Genomic DNA, 14,475 nt, shown 5'->3' on the forward strand with positions numbered 1-14,475 from the left:
GCTGTGCACAAGACGGTAAAGATCTTATGGCTGTTGCAGTAAGGAAGTAACGGAACTTTAATGCTGATGGTAATGTTGTGTTTGTAGGGGAGGCAAGGACTCAGAGCAGGGAAGTTCAGAAAGTTAGTGGAGTCATGATCGGAGAAAGAAAAGTTTATACACTTTGAAACACACTTTTGAAGAATTTGTTGAGTGTTTTCAGACTTCAGACTGAGTAATCCCATTTCTATAGCTTTCTCTTAAAGCTTTTGATAATAGTGCCATTACGAATAGGGAAGTTATATAAATTACTTAATTGCTAATCTGTCTTTTATTGGTTGCTTGGGATTTCTTATTCCAACCCAATACAGCACTCAGTAACAATTCAGACAGAACCAAGTGAATCATTGTTAGCCCTGCCACTACACAGATTTTGAAGGAATTTTTTCTTTAATTAATTTAGATCCACATTCTGTTTATGATGAGATGCCTTTTAAACTGGTTTATTTAAGGCAAACATATTTAAAAGGGAAGAACTAAGTGATATATTATTTTCACATAGGGTGATACAGGTGACAGAGGTGACATAGGATCTGCAGGTCCACGGGTAAGTCTACTTCTCATTTCAGCTCTTTGTTTTGTACTCTTAGATTCAGTCCACGCTATGAATTGAAATTGTAGCAGCAACTCCAGTTAAACCAGTGAAATTGGGCACTTGACTCTGGTAGAATGTGTGTTGCTAAGTGGCCTTTAATATGAATAACAGCCCTTGCTACTATTTGAAGCAGCCTCCTGTTCACAGTTCATGGGCAGGATGTTACATGCCGGGTGTTCTGACATTGTTCACAGCCAATGCAGAACAAGAGTATAGGAACTGCATAAATATCTAACCTCAGAGGTTTCATATATTTGCTTTCGCACTGCAGCGCAAATCACTGTGTACTGACTTGCTCATTTGTCTTTCCTAAAAAATGTTTTCATTTAAAAGTGATGTCTAGTTTAATGCTAACTTTTGTGGTTGGTAGTAAGATATGCAAGTACAAGATTCCAACACCGCACAATCAAGTCAAAGCATGTGTCAGTATTTAAGTGTCTAGAGTAGTCTTTGGCAGGTGTCTCAAAATTTTTATGGAAAATATATTGCAGGGACCACCTGGACAGAAGGGTGATCAAGGTGCAACAGAGATAATTGATTATAATGGCAATATCCATGAAGCTCTGCAGGTATGCAAACATAACAATGCTGGAGTGGCTTAGTCTGGTCTGGGAAAAAGCAGTCTGACATCATTGTATTTCTCTTTTGTGTAGGCACACATTTTGTGTGGAAAGATTTGCTGAGCTTATTAATCAGGAATCTCTTTCTACATTTGGAAACCAGGTTTGCTGTTTGGTGTTAGACAAACTGTTTCCTTGATACAGTTTAGCTGAGTGAATTAGTTTCATTTCCCCTGGAGAATATTGACATCATCTAATGAGGATAAAGCTGATTCACTGCTGGCTCTGGTATTTAGTGCTGAATTCATATAATAAACCACATACATGAGTTCAACAGAAGTTTCTGCTTTTCAGTTCATGTAGTATAATATTGACATTTCTTTTTTTCCTCCTTTTCCTCCTCCTCTTCCTATAAAATGCAAAGAGCAGAATATTTGAGATTTGGAAAATGTGTAACGTGGTTCCATTAGCAAGCTGTGGATGCAATCAGCAACTTGAGTATGCTAAATAGACCAAGCACCAGTCTTCCCACTTATTCATTTCCAGAAAACTTATTTTGACTGGTATGCAGAAAAGTGTGGAGGATTAAAGTGGGGTTACAAAAAGAATGAATGAGTGTTTGCATAAAAGCAAAGTACCAAGGTGACATATGTCATTGCAGTCAAGGCGATTTACATTGCAGTATACTCAGATGCAAATTCTCTTCAGTGTAACTCCACCAAAGTGAATGGCTTGCTTATGTGCAACTGAAGACTGAATTTGTCTCATTGTGCATCTGATCGTTTTCTCACTGAAGCCGCTGAATTTTTTGTCTTGCATTTACTCAGTGGGAGTGGATAGAGGTCTGGCCAGTGATTTGGTTTTCAAGCCTCTCTTGAAAAATAAAAAAATCTCACTGCCTTTACTAAAATCTAAAAGCCTGTATGTTTTTAAGGCTAAGTCCACTCCTTCATTGTGAGTGGTGTCTATGGTGAAGTATACATAGGCATGTTATGAGTGGCATTATACCTGTTTCTTTTGCTTTACCCTTAAGGGAGTTCAGACACACAACTTCCAGTCTTTTACATCACTCTCTGAGTTAGATGCCTAGAGTAGCCCGAAATTAATGTTGTATGTTATCAGACACAGATCTACTGGCAGCTTTAGCCCCTGTATCTCCTGTAGTCTGTCTTTGTATCTTAATTCTGGCATCAATGTTACTTTCGCTTTTTTCCTCAGAAAAGCTGCAGCACATAAAGAAGTCTTAAAAAGGGACTAAAGCCTGTTGTGGTGGTTGAAACAGATTAGGAGGCCCTTATCCCATTGTAAATAATTTCAAATGTCATCATCTTCTGATCCAGGGCAACAAATAATTTATACTAATGGGAATGGCTGTGCAAGGATGGTGTAAGTAAGATTATATAGGATCAGTCAAAAATATCCTTGCCAAATCCAGCTCAGTCCTTTCAGATGGCAAGCACCCATTCCTAAGTCTCCTGGTGCCACTTTCTTAGGGACTCTGAGATTTGCAGCTCTCCCATAGAAGCAAATGAGAACATCCAGTGCTCAGGACTGGGCTGTGAACTTGCACAGAACTTGGCCTTCTGATTTAAGAAGTTGACAAGAGTTGGCGAGATCTGGGCTGCCTGTCTGCTTTTTTAGAATTTAGTAATAAACCATCAAGTAGCCTAGAAGCTTGCCTTGTGCCTCCTACTCCATCTCATGCATCAGTGGAGAATAAGATGTCTTAGTCCATCAGCACTGAAAACAGCAATCTTAAAATTACCATCATAGTTTGAGCAAGACCCCTGCTGAGTGTATGCGGCTTTTGCTTGGAGGACCAGATACAAAATGTGTGTCTCTATTGAAATTGCTCTTCAGGCCTATTCTGCAGAATTTCCTAAGGCAGAAGGCAATAGCTGCAAAAGTTTAACCTTTGTAGGACCTACAACACTTCCTTTGTAGGATGTACAGGCTATTTAGATATTAAAATCTGAATATGCTGCTGAAAAGGAACCCATTAGTGTGAACATGCAAACACTAATCTGCAATGGTTATTTTAGGTTTTTATATGAGATAAACTGATTTTTTCACTATTTTTAGAATTCTCAATGTATTTCCATAAATATCTTTAGAAGCAAAGGACATCAATATATTAGTCATCTCTTGGAGAACTTTTTTTTTTTTTAAGTACTTTGTATTGAGTGGGTTCCAAATTTTTGACAACAGTATATATTATTGCACTGGCAAATGAAGGTTCTTTTAAAGCTTAAAACAGAAGATTTGCAAAGTTTTGTTTGCACGTAGGAAAACGATTAGAGAACCTAAATATTTCTTGTTCCATATATGCCAGTAGGTTCTTCACAGGCAATAGGAAAGCATGTGCAAGCAGTAGTAATTGGGAGTTTTACTCTGTTTAAAAATATAGACAAGCATTTTAATTACTTTTAAACACTTTTTCACCTGCTTTTAGGTTGTTCTTTGGCAAAAAATACTGGCAGGTCAGGATATTTTGCCTCCTTCAATGATGAAAATGTCTTTTGTCTTTCCAATCATTTAAAGCAGAATTGTAGTATATATAGCTGAGCTTCTGGGCCAGCAGTTTCAGATTTAGAACTTAACTTTTTTGTACATCTGAGTTTCTATATGAAAATCAATGTTAATTCTCCACTCTAGGAACTGTATTTGTTAATTGAACAGTGGTGCAAAACCTCCAGAGATCAGAAAACATGGGGCAAGTCTTTTATTCATCATAAGATACCAACTCGCCATGTTATCTGAAAATGTTTAAAAATTTTTTTTGAAGACTTTTGCTATTATTTTGCTATTTAGCCATCATTTATTTGATCACTTAAATTGTATGAGAACCTGCAGTCTTCACCTGTGTAAAATCCTGATTCCCACAGAAGCCAAGTAGCTAGTACAACACTGGGAGTTAAAAATAACATGGTTTTCACCCTAATCTTTTTGGGATGCATGGTATATCCCAGGTGCAGCATAGGTTTTGTGGAGATGCTAAATTGTAGCAATCAGAATAATTGATATCCTTGTTCAATTCTGGTAATGGTGTCTCTTTTTAATACTTTTTGCCAACAGAGGATTGCCACCCTGACTGTCACGGTAATTCCTATTGCATGACTTAGGGTGTATTGTAGAACTTCTCCTTTGTGTCATAGCATGTTCATAATTCTGCAGTTCAGGACATGTCTTCATTTCATTGGATGTTGACTCTGTTCATCATCATGTGTATTTATTGATTTGCTTAGCATTCCCAGAGAACCCATTGTTGAAAGCCATTCAACAATGGAACCAGTTCTGCTCCTGCTGAATTAATGGCAAAACTTCAGTTCACTTAAGTAAGAGACCAGGAAAATATGGAACTCAGTATTTCTGTAGGTACACGTCTAGGCAGATAGCTGCTTTGGAATTTTTGGTGTTTATTCCCATCTCTGGGTGTCTACATGGGAGTTGAGCAAAAACATGAAGCAGGATTTGAGTACCAAACAATTTTCTATTATCAACCTTATTTTCAGGGCAGAAATTCAATTCTTTCAAATTGGCTTGTGAAGAAACATCATTTGGGAGTTTTCAGACCAGATGCAAATTATTTTCTGAAAAAGGCCTGTCTCCATTAACTATAAATAAGTAAAGCTAAGTAGAAAGCCCAAGCATGAGGAATCCTCTTGCCCCATCTTATCAGATCTCAGACATAAAGATAAATTTTCCAGCACCTGTCCGCAGAATGTGCGGACGACTGAACACTCCAGTGCTCTTACTCCAGACACTTTTTGTGGGAGGTTTAGCCGCATCAGGCAAGACACATCTTCTGAGAATACTAACACCAGCTAGGAGATCCTTATAGTATTGCAGGTTCAGCCTTCCCTTAAAGCTGCAGTCTTGGTATAAGCAAATTCTTTTATTTTTCTTTTTGTTTCAAGTTCTTCTCTGCAAGATTGTTGTTAGTCCTTTTTCCCCGTCTGTACAAATGTTTTCTCTATATTAATGGAGGGGATTTTTAATTTTTTTTTTAAAAGCATTCCTACTGTGCACCATCCAGACCAATATTTGATATGTGATACTGTCCACAGCCTGAGGTAGAAATCAAAGAAGTAGTTACAACTTATTCCATGACAATTTCACAAAGCACCAGGTATCCCCAAATGCACTTAGCATCTTTTAGCAGAATTCTCTTTGCAATCGATTGGAGTTTCTCCTTACGTTGGTTTGTTTTGGATCAGGATGTAAGGGCTGGCAAATGTGGCTGAGGTGAGTTTTGGTCTCCCTGCCATTAAGAGGAGCTTTGCCATTTCATCAGTGGGAGAAGCAGGACGTTATTATAAAATATAAGCTTTATTTTAACATTGATTTTTGTGGTACCCTTCTGGTTTTTGAGAATTGTCATAGATTAACAAACTTGTCCATAACTGGTCTTGGTTCTCCTTGTGTTAAAAACCTAATCCATTTTGTTACAGTAGCTATATTAACATTCAGCCTGCGTTTACGTGGGAAGTCCTGCAGGAATTTATTTAAAATCTCAGAGGTTTGTGTTTCTGTTTAGGGGCCACCAGGACCACCGGGACCCCAAGGGCTGCAAGGGCCAAAGGTGATCTTCCTTATTTTACCCATTGTATCTTAAGGGTGGAGGTATTTTCTGCTTTTTTAACTGATGTCTACACACAGGTGAATGGAGCTCTCCTGTATAGCGTATTTAACTGTAATTTTACTGAATATGGCATGTTTCAAACTTTACTTCCTAGCCTTTTGAAATGTAGCTTTCCAGAATATGTGCTTTGTTTAGTTGCCATACAGAGATGCTCAGCTGAGAACCAGCAAAATGAATTAGTACTGAAACAGGGCAGAGGCATCTCCCCCGTGGATCTGCGCTGAGGCTGTTCCCTAGGACTTCTGCTGCAGAGAGTACTCTGTGTGTTTGCAAAGTAGCTGCACAACCAGACAGTGGCTCCTATGCATCACTTCTGGCTGGGTGGGAATGAGGTAGGGCAAACAGTGTGTGCAAGGCACCAGTGGCCCACAGTATGAGTGCATGTAAATGCAGCTTTTATGTTACAGTGGTCCCCACGCAAATAAGCACAGTATTTTCCAATCTCAGTACAAATTAAAACATGCACATGTGGGCAGGAGCCAGGCTGCAAACCCAAGCCTGCTAATCCCACCTGGCTGGTGTTATGCGTAGTACCAGAACTATTAGTGAGCAGCCCACACAGAGACAATGAATACCATATGCTGCACTGTTCTATAATATTTAAATAATAGATTTGCCTATACATTAAAAAAAAAAAAAAAAGTGTTGCAGTTAGTGGACCCTCCTTAAGTTGGTTTTAAATTAGTTGACATAATTCTCCTATTTCTTAAATGCAGGATATATCGTATCTTCTATCAGTGACTCTTTGTTCTTCCAAGACTAAATACATGTTTCTTCAATAACAATACTAGACATTTCAATGTTAGGCCTCAACCAAGGTATCATATGGAAATACCTCACATTATGCATGTTAATTGTTTTGAGAAATTGCAAGAAACAAGGTTCATTCTCTACATGAATATTGATAATGGAATACACAGTTAAGTGTGCAGAAATGGCTTTCTGCATTACGATCTACCCAGCATTTCTGCAGCCTGGAGTATGTTGTAAAACACAGAGGAGTTGGGGTGTGGAAGAGGTTGTGTTCCTTTATATGCTTGAGCATTCCCATTCAAAATTAATGACATAAAGCAGAATTCAACCTTACAGGAGTTTATTTCCAGTATCATAGTCTCTACCCATCAATGTAACTTGTTTCCTTGGAGAATGCTATTCAGGAACTGGTGCATAGGGCAATGTTGTGAACTCCTTCACTGGGTGATTTTTATTAGCCAGGGAAAAAACATAAAGTGTCTGTCAACCAATCATGTATCAAGATCCATGATTCCATATTTATTACAGTAACTGACACAAAGTTTCCATTGGATAGGGGTCTTTTCACCAGGTTTCTGGGGCTGCTTCTTTTTTTCTTTCTTCTTATGCACTTGTCTGGCCTTTATACAGCCCAAAGTTTGTGTACTGGCCTAATCAGCAGGGCTATTTATTCAACGTGTTGCATACAGGTATTGTATATATGGTGTTCTTTTTGATGGAATATTGTCTGGTTTTGTGGTTGTTAATTATGGCAGTTTGCTAACCTCAGACAATACTAATCAGTTTAGTTCATTTAGCACTGCCTCTTTCCTCTAATGTCTGGGATAATTGGGATAATCCCATTCCATCTTATCTTTTGCAGGGTGAACCAGGATCCCCAGGAACTCCAGGAGTTGATGGGGAGCAGGTACATTATGTGTAAATCATGTAGTGCAGATCGTGTGAGCGACCATAGGTGATTTCAGGAGATTATTTCTGTGATCTCAAGTTGTAGCTTAGATTTCATAATCTAAATAATGATATAACGATAGTAATTAATAAAGATCATTATTGTGTGGCTGCATACTCTGCTGTCTAATAATGGCTGCATTTCTGCATATCAATAACAAAGGTCAATCCATAGAATGACTGCTTATTAGGATCAAGGCTAGAATTCTGTTGGTGTCTGGTTTTTTACACATGACTTGCTGAATAAGTACATATTTTAGGGTCCTAAAGGCTCAAAAGGAGATACAGGTGATCCTGGAATGCCTGGAGAAAAGGGAGGAATTGGACTGCCTGGCCTGCCAGTGAGTATGAAAAATGAATTAATTTTAGCGAAAATACTTGTATTTTTTCTCTCTTCCACTATCAGGAATTTCCAATAGTGCTGATAAATTGCAAATGGGACAGAAAGCACTGGAGAGGAAAATTCTGAGATTGTTCTGCAGCTAATCTAGGAGCAGGTGTAAGATTGTCAGAACTTTTCATTCCACTTACAGTCAAACACAATATTGCTTTGGGAAGAGAGAGATTAGTTGGCATGTTGATCAGATTTGTACCTCTCTTGTAATGTATAGCACAACATGGGCAAGTGTAGCTTGTAGGACAAAGGAGCTATGTTTTGAACACTTGCAGGAATTTCAGATGACTCAGATTGAGGAGGGAGAGAAAATGCATCAATATTTACAGGGTGTATTCTTTCTATTCCTATATACATATATCTGTACAAATGAAATTTCTCAGTAAAAATAGAAACAATTCCAAAAGTGTATCCATAGTACAGTATGTCATGAATGGAGTGCCAGCTTAAGGCCTTGTCATGCATATCATGCCACGATTGATAGCTGACAATATAAAAGCATACCTTTACATTTGTTAACAGTTACTAATAAAGTAAAATCCGTAAAAAAAATTTAACAAAAGGAATTCCATTATATGTGTGCTGTATTATTTCTTTAAAAAAGTTATAATTATTTGCAAACAAATATTATAATTTCTAGATTGATTGCTAATAAGATTAAAGCTGTTTATAAATGCTGTTTTGTAATGATTTTGTAGGGAGCCAATGGTATGAAAGGTGAAAAAGGAGACGTTGGTTTACCTGGTGCCCAAGGTCCTTCAGTAAGTGTTAGTGTTGTGTTGCAGTGAACATAGTAGTCCAGCAATGGTTCTCCAGCTTTTGATTCTGAACAATACTTCATATTCATGACTGATCTTTCCTGACATCCTTGATGGTTCCTACACTTGAACTTTCAAAATATTTTTCTTCTTTGAATAATTATTTGCCCTTTTGAGAAGGAACAGACTTCTGGTCATAGAGCTAAATACTGTTTAAGGAATTCTAAAGATACAATCCTGTTCTGTTCTAGTCTCTCACTATGAACAACAGTCCTGCTCACTTCAGTGAAAGCCTTCTGGCTCTGTAATGAATCAAAAGATAAATGCTTTGCAAGACAAAATAGAGCCATAAAACTGATGAAAAAAACCAACCAAACAAATCATTCTCAACACCTTGTATTCTGGGGATCTGAGAAAATCCAGTGAGAACCAGACTAGACTGACTTCAGCGATGTCAAGAATAGTGACATGTGACCCAGGATAGAGACTAGTTTTACGAGACCAGACATTCTCCTGATTTTTCAAAGCATTGTAAAGGCATTTTTAAAAAAACGAACAGACAAACAACAAACAAAACCCAACCCTCCCCACACAATATCTTTATGATATGGGTGATTAACACTATTAGAGCACAGTAAGTTAGAAAACCTCAGAGCAGAAAGTAACTACCACTACCATGTCAGTGGTGACGTGCCCTGGGTTTTTGGAGCCATAGCTCTGAGGACTCAAAAAGGTTACCCTCTGCCATCGCAGGACACACTAGGCACCCTGTATCTCCGCGTCTCTTTCTCTGAAATTAAAATTAATTTGTTACAAATTAATTCACTAACTCATTCATCTTGCTCTGCTTGTTTTCACTTGAAAAAAAGCTTTCTGTTTTCAGCAGATTTCACAGACGGTGGAATCTCTGTCTTAGGTTTCAAAGCTCATTTTGTTGCCACTGTGGCCATCACCAACAGCTAGTGTAGCAAAGGGGCTGCACGTAAGTCTGGAGACCTCATTTAGCATCCCTGCTGCCACCTTGCAGGTTATGATAACAGCCCTTTGGGATTAAACCCAGGAAGAGAGGTGATATTAAACTGTAAATATCATCATGAAATTATCTTCCATGGATTTGTTAGGAACACAGAAAACAAGCACAGAATATGCAAGCTGAGAAACCTGATTACGTATTTTAATGACTTTAGGGAATTGTTGGTACAAGTGGGCTAAATGAAATGGAGAGACAAAGGGCAATTTTGAAAATATGCCAAAACCTAGCTTGAATTTAGTATCTTTTCCATTCATCAGTATTGGGGAGGAATAAAATCACACATCATCTTCTGTTTCTGTAGATTATGTAGTACAGAGACAACTAAGGATCACATACCATAAAATATTAAAAGTTCAAGCATCCCTGCTCAGTACTGTTTGTTTTAGAGAGAGGGGTTTTTTTCCCCCATAGTGTCTTAAAGTGTATATTGTACCCTAGGAGTAAGAATCAGGAGACAGGCACGCTGCCATATGGCACAGGGAAATCCACACTTCATGTACCCTGTCTTTTGAATCAAAATAATTCCCATTCCTAAAACTCTTTCTAGATATGCTGTCAATGTGCACTGTTGCATTGCTATGTTTGTAAGTGCTTGCCAACAGAAGAAGGATCAGTTTGACTTTTGGTATTTGTGAGGGAGTTCTTTACTCTGCATGATTTAATGCCATTGTTTTTTATCTGTAGATGATAGGACCACCTGGACCACCAGGGCCACATGGTCCTCCAGGCCCTATGGTAAGCTTGAGAGGAAGAGCGCGGCTAGAAAGGGCTTAAGCCCTCTTGTCCTTTTAATACCTGCTTAATAGAAGTGCTATGAGAGTATGTGACCATTAGAGAAGCACCTAATTTAGAACCTTTTCTGCATGCCTCAAAATTCATAGGAAATAGAGAAACAAATTGCACCTGCCTATGTTAGTGTTAACATGCTAGTGGTCTGGTTCCTTCTCTGAATCAGGTGTTTACAGTTGCTTTATTGGCAGCTGCATTTCATTTGTGAGGGCAAAAATACAGGTGCAACTGGCACCTCTATAAAGCAACAAACCCTTAAAAGTTTGTGGCATATTTTCATAATGAAAAATGGTATCTTTATTTTCAGGGACCTCATGGACTGCCTGGCCCAAAGGTAAATTAATGGCTGTCTTGCTTAGTCATGTTCTTGATGTCTGCAAAGTGTCGTGCTTTGTTCTTTAATGCATGCAGCTCATGTTTTGTCTTATGTCTCATTTAATAAATGTTTCTGATATTATTAAACCTTAAAGCAGATTTTAATATAAACACATAGCTTAAAAGCTTTTTAAATTTTCTGTGATTGTTTCTGAGTAGTATTTCTCCTGAGCATTGGCTGCATCCTTTTTTGTATTAATATTTGTGATGTGGCACTAAATTATTTAGTTTCCTGTTTATGGGCAAATTACTCACCATTGCACTTGCAATTGGAATTACTTGTGAACATAGAAGCGTGTTATATGCTCAGGAAATGGGGTCAAATAAACTCTTCTTCATTTATGCTCTCTTGCATCTCCTACTTCTTCCAGTATGAATGGCCTTTCACCTTCTTAGGTGCTGTGTACTTTGCTGACCAGCTCCTTCACACATTATGCAAGTTCCCCATCATAAATTTACGCGTGTATTTTCGTGTTTTGCAACCTGGAATCCCTGATCAGGCAGGTCTTCAATACTATTTGAACATTTTCCACAGCATAGTACATGAAGATACACTGTAGGGACTCTCTAAGCCTATGGAAACAGCTCAGGAGGGGGGAATCGGATCTTGGCGGAGTTGGAATATTTTAATTTGTGCTTTAATTCAGTAATCACCAGTAAACTAAAATTCAGTGTGACACGATAGCATAGCATTCATTAGGGTCGGTGGTGTTGCCAGGCATGATCATTTTAATCACTATGGCTCCCTAATCACATACACCTTTCTCAAAAAATAAGTAACAGGAGGAGGGTTTTTTTCATTTAGTTTTTGGAGTTTGTTTTGGGTTTTTAAGGTGTGAGACAGAAAATCACAGGTTTGAATCATTATGAGACTGTTTGTGTTACCTTGGCGCAAGAAGCTGAGTCATAAATCATTTTTTGAAGTCAAGTCTGTTCCGTCTTAGCACCAGCCCTGCCTTACCTCAGGCTTTTGGCTTGATACTCAGGCTTTTGTGAGATTTCTCAGGTCTGTTTCCAAAACTTCAGCATTTTCAGTGCTACCACTCTGAAAGTCTCATCGAGTCAAATAGAAGAATAATGAAGAAATGGCTACTTAGGCAGGGTGCAAAACAGGCGGATGATGTCTGGAGTTACTTAAAGCAGCAGACTAGATTCTATTCAGATTTTTTTTAAAAAATATGAATATGATATAAGGTAACGTAATACATCAAAGGGAAACCTAGGAACAAGGGCATGGGGAGCTGCCTGGATGAAATACCCATGTATTTCTGTTTCCCAAAAGAAGCAGGCATGGTGAGTACTCTTTTGGACTGGGCAGCCCTCAAGTTGAGGTAGTTTTTCATAATGTGAGAATGATTTATTGGCAACTCCAAGCCCACCATTATCCTCCTAGTGATGTTCAATGTAATAGCCTATGCATAATTACCAGTCACAAGACAAGTGCCATTTCTTATGTGTTTAAACGTCTCTATATGAACACAGAAACTATGGACCTCCGAAATAGCTTGGCATTGTATAACCTATGCTGCTTCTTTTAATTTGTCACTGTTTAATTATGTATGCTTAAAGGTTTAAAATATCTTTATGTAAGATTTTGCTGCAAATTCCAGTTTGCCGTAAGAAAAAATATTGCTTCCATAGAAAAGGTACTTTTCAGGAGATCCCACTCAGTCTTGAGGCTTATTTTTCTGAAAGTTTTGTTTCAGTTTGAATTATTTGCCTAGGGTGGTTTATGGGATTTGAGGAAATTCCAAAAACCCCTGAAACTCGCACTTAATTCAAACCATCTAACTGTAGTGATAATTATTAGGAAAAGATTCAAAAGAAACTATTACTCATAAGTTGCCTGTAGTTTTTTTCACACAGATTTTAAATCTCCAGCAGACACCTCCCAAGTGCTTTTGCCCAGTATGTAAATTTCCAGTAAACTGAGAAGGTTGAATTTGTGTCCTTGTTTCAAACTGGAATTTGCAGCCATTTCTGAGACTGGCTTCTTCTATCCCAGCTTAAACACCTGCTATAGCACCAAAAATTTGGCATTTATACTTTTACGTTTAGGGTGAACCAGGGTTAAATGGTCTTAAAGGATTGAAGGGTGAACCAGGTCAAAAGGGTGACAGAGGGCCCCTTGGTCTTCCAGTAAGTAAAAAAACCCAACTATTCAATCTCAGTGCAAATCACAAACTTCTTTTCTACTCCTGATGAACAACTCTGGTTTACTCAACAGAATACGTAGAACATACCATGTTAGAGCAGAGCATCAGTCTTGTTTTGTTTTACCCCAAATCTGTGCTATTGTCCAAAGTAACGTCCTGTAACCCCCAGTGCTGTCAGGTTTTTTTTGTTATGTGTCATTTGAAAGTGTTCAGTGTCACAAGGATGCCATCACCCCCATTACATTAGTCATATTGTTATTTAAGTGTTGTATGGTGTTTGTGTTAAAAAAGGAATCTTCCCTTTCCCCCATCTCTTCAGTTATTCTTCCCCAGTTTGCACTTCTGCAGTTAAAATGGAGAGGTCTAACTGAGGAAAGTTAAAAATTGGTTTAGGGATTTTGAAGGAACCCAAACCCCTCTGATTAACATTTTCAAGAATTATGTGCAGGGCCTCTGGACAAGGTCAGCTTCACTGAGAATTTTAATTTATGTTGATTAAAAAAAGATCATTTTCAAGTTGACAGTTTACAGCTGTATAGAGAAGGAGCTTTGGAGGCCTGAGTCAACCCCCTGAAAATGGCTAAAAGGAGGAAGAAAGTTTTGGTTCTGCCAGAAATGTTTGTTCTAACCCAGAGCAAAATATGACATTAGGTTTTCAAATTTATATAGATCTTGTCTTGCTCCTGCTTACCACTTTTTCTAAATGTCATTTTAAGGAGCAAAGTCCAAGTGTTTGACTTTCTAAAAATGGCTCATTTTCACCATTAATGAGGTGGAGGGCGTTTTGTGGGGGCTTTTTTTGGGGGGGTGGGGTGGGATTTTTGTGGGGGGTTTTGGCCCAGATTATTCCCTATGTCCCAAATAGTTTTGGTCCCCCTAGCCCCAGCATTACTGCCGGCAATGCTGGCATAGTTGAGCGGATCTTTCGCTGCTGCTCTGTTATTCGCATAAAATCCACGAGAGGTCATCCCGTCCCCAAGGATGCAGAAGCAAGTAGCCCGAAGTGCCGGGTGCTACCCACTTCCAGCCTTTGACTGTGTTCTGAACTGGGAGTATATTGGGAAAACAGGAAACTTGATTGTCTCCCGGGCTCTTGGAAATGAATGAGGCCATTGTAGTCAGGATCCAGATTTTGTTGGCTGCATAATGCAGTATTCTTGCACTTCAATACTTTATATCATAGTTAACATACATTTTTCTTTCTTTGTGTAGTATAGTATTCAGTATTGTCATTATTTACAAGTTAGAAAGCATGCAAGTAAATGACAAAGTAAATATTTGCATGTTAAGGCTCAAAAACACCCTAACATCTGGTGTTTGTAGCACCCCTATGGCCTGACATTATTCTGATCTAATATACTGTGACGTGAAGGCAGGGGTGGGTCAGTGATGTTACACTAATGTGAGAACACAATCAGGCTCTTGATGTTTTA

General features: G+C 38.4%; 1 protein-coding gene across 1 annotated transcript in view; it reads left to right on the top strand.

The window, feature by feature from the left end:
* COL25A1 (collagen type XXV alpha 1 chain) overlaps positions 1 to 14,475 on the top strand; it is a 329,834-nt gene that overhangs the window by 296,395 nt on the left and 18,964 nt on the right. Inside the window, exons 22-31 of the mRNA XM_075708727.1 lie at positions 542 to 586; positions 1,126 to 1,203; positions 4,270 to 4,293; positions 5,732 to 5,776; positions 7,452 to 7,496; positions 7,798 to 7,878; positions 8,630 to 8,692; positions 10,407 to 10,457; positions 10,819 to 10,845; positions 12,945 to 13,025. Coding sequence (XP_075564842.1) covers positions 542 to 586; positions 1,126 to 1,203; positions 4,270 to 4,293; positions 5,732 to 5,776; positions 7,452 to 7,496; positions 7,798 to 7,878; positions 8,630 to 8,692; positions 10,407 to 10,457; positions 10,819 to 10,845; positions 12,945 to 13,025 — 540 coding nt within the window. The remainder of the gene's footprint in view (positions 1 to 541; positions 587 to 1,125; positions 1,204 to 4,269; positions 4,294 to 5,731; positions 5,777 to 7,451; positions 7,497 to 7,797; positions 7,879 to 8,629; positions 8,693 to 10,406; positions 10,458 to 10,818; positions 10,846 to 12,944; positions 13,026 to 14,475) is intronic.

Source organism: Pelecanus crispus, chromosome 4 (genome assembly GCF_030463565.1).
Source record: "Pelecanus crispus isolate bPelCri1 chromosome 4, bPelCri1.pri, whole genome shotgun sequence".
Taxonomy (NCBI): Eukaryota; Metazoa; Chordata; class Aves; order Pelecaniformes; family Pelecanidae; genus Pelecanus; species Pelecanus crispus.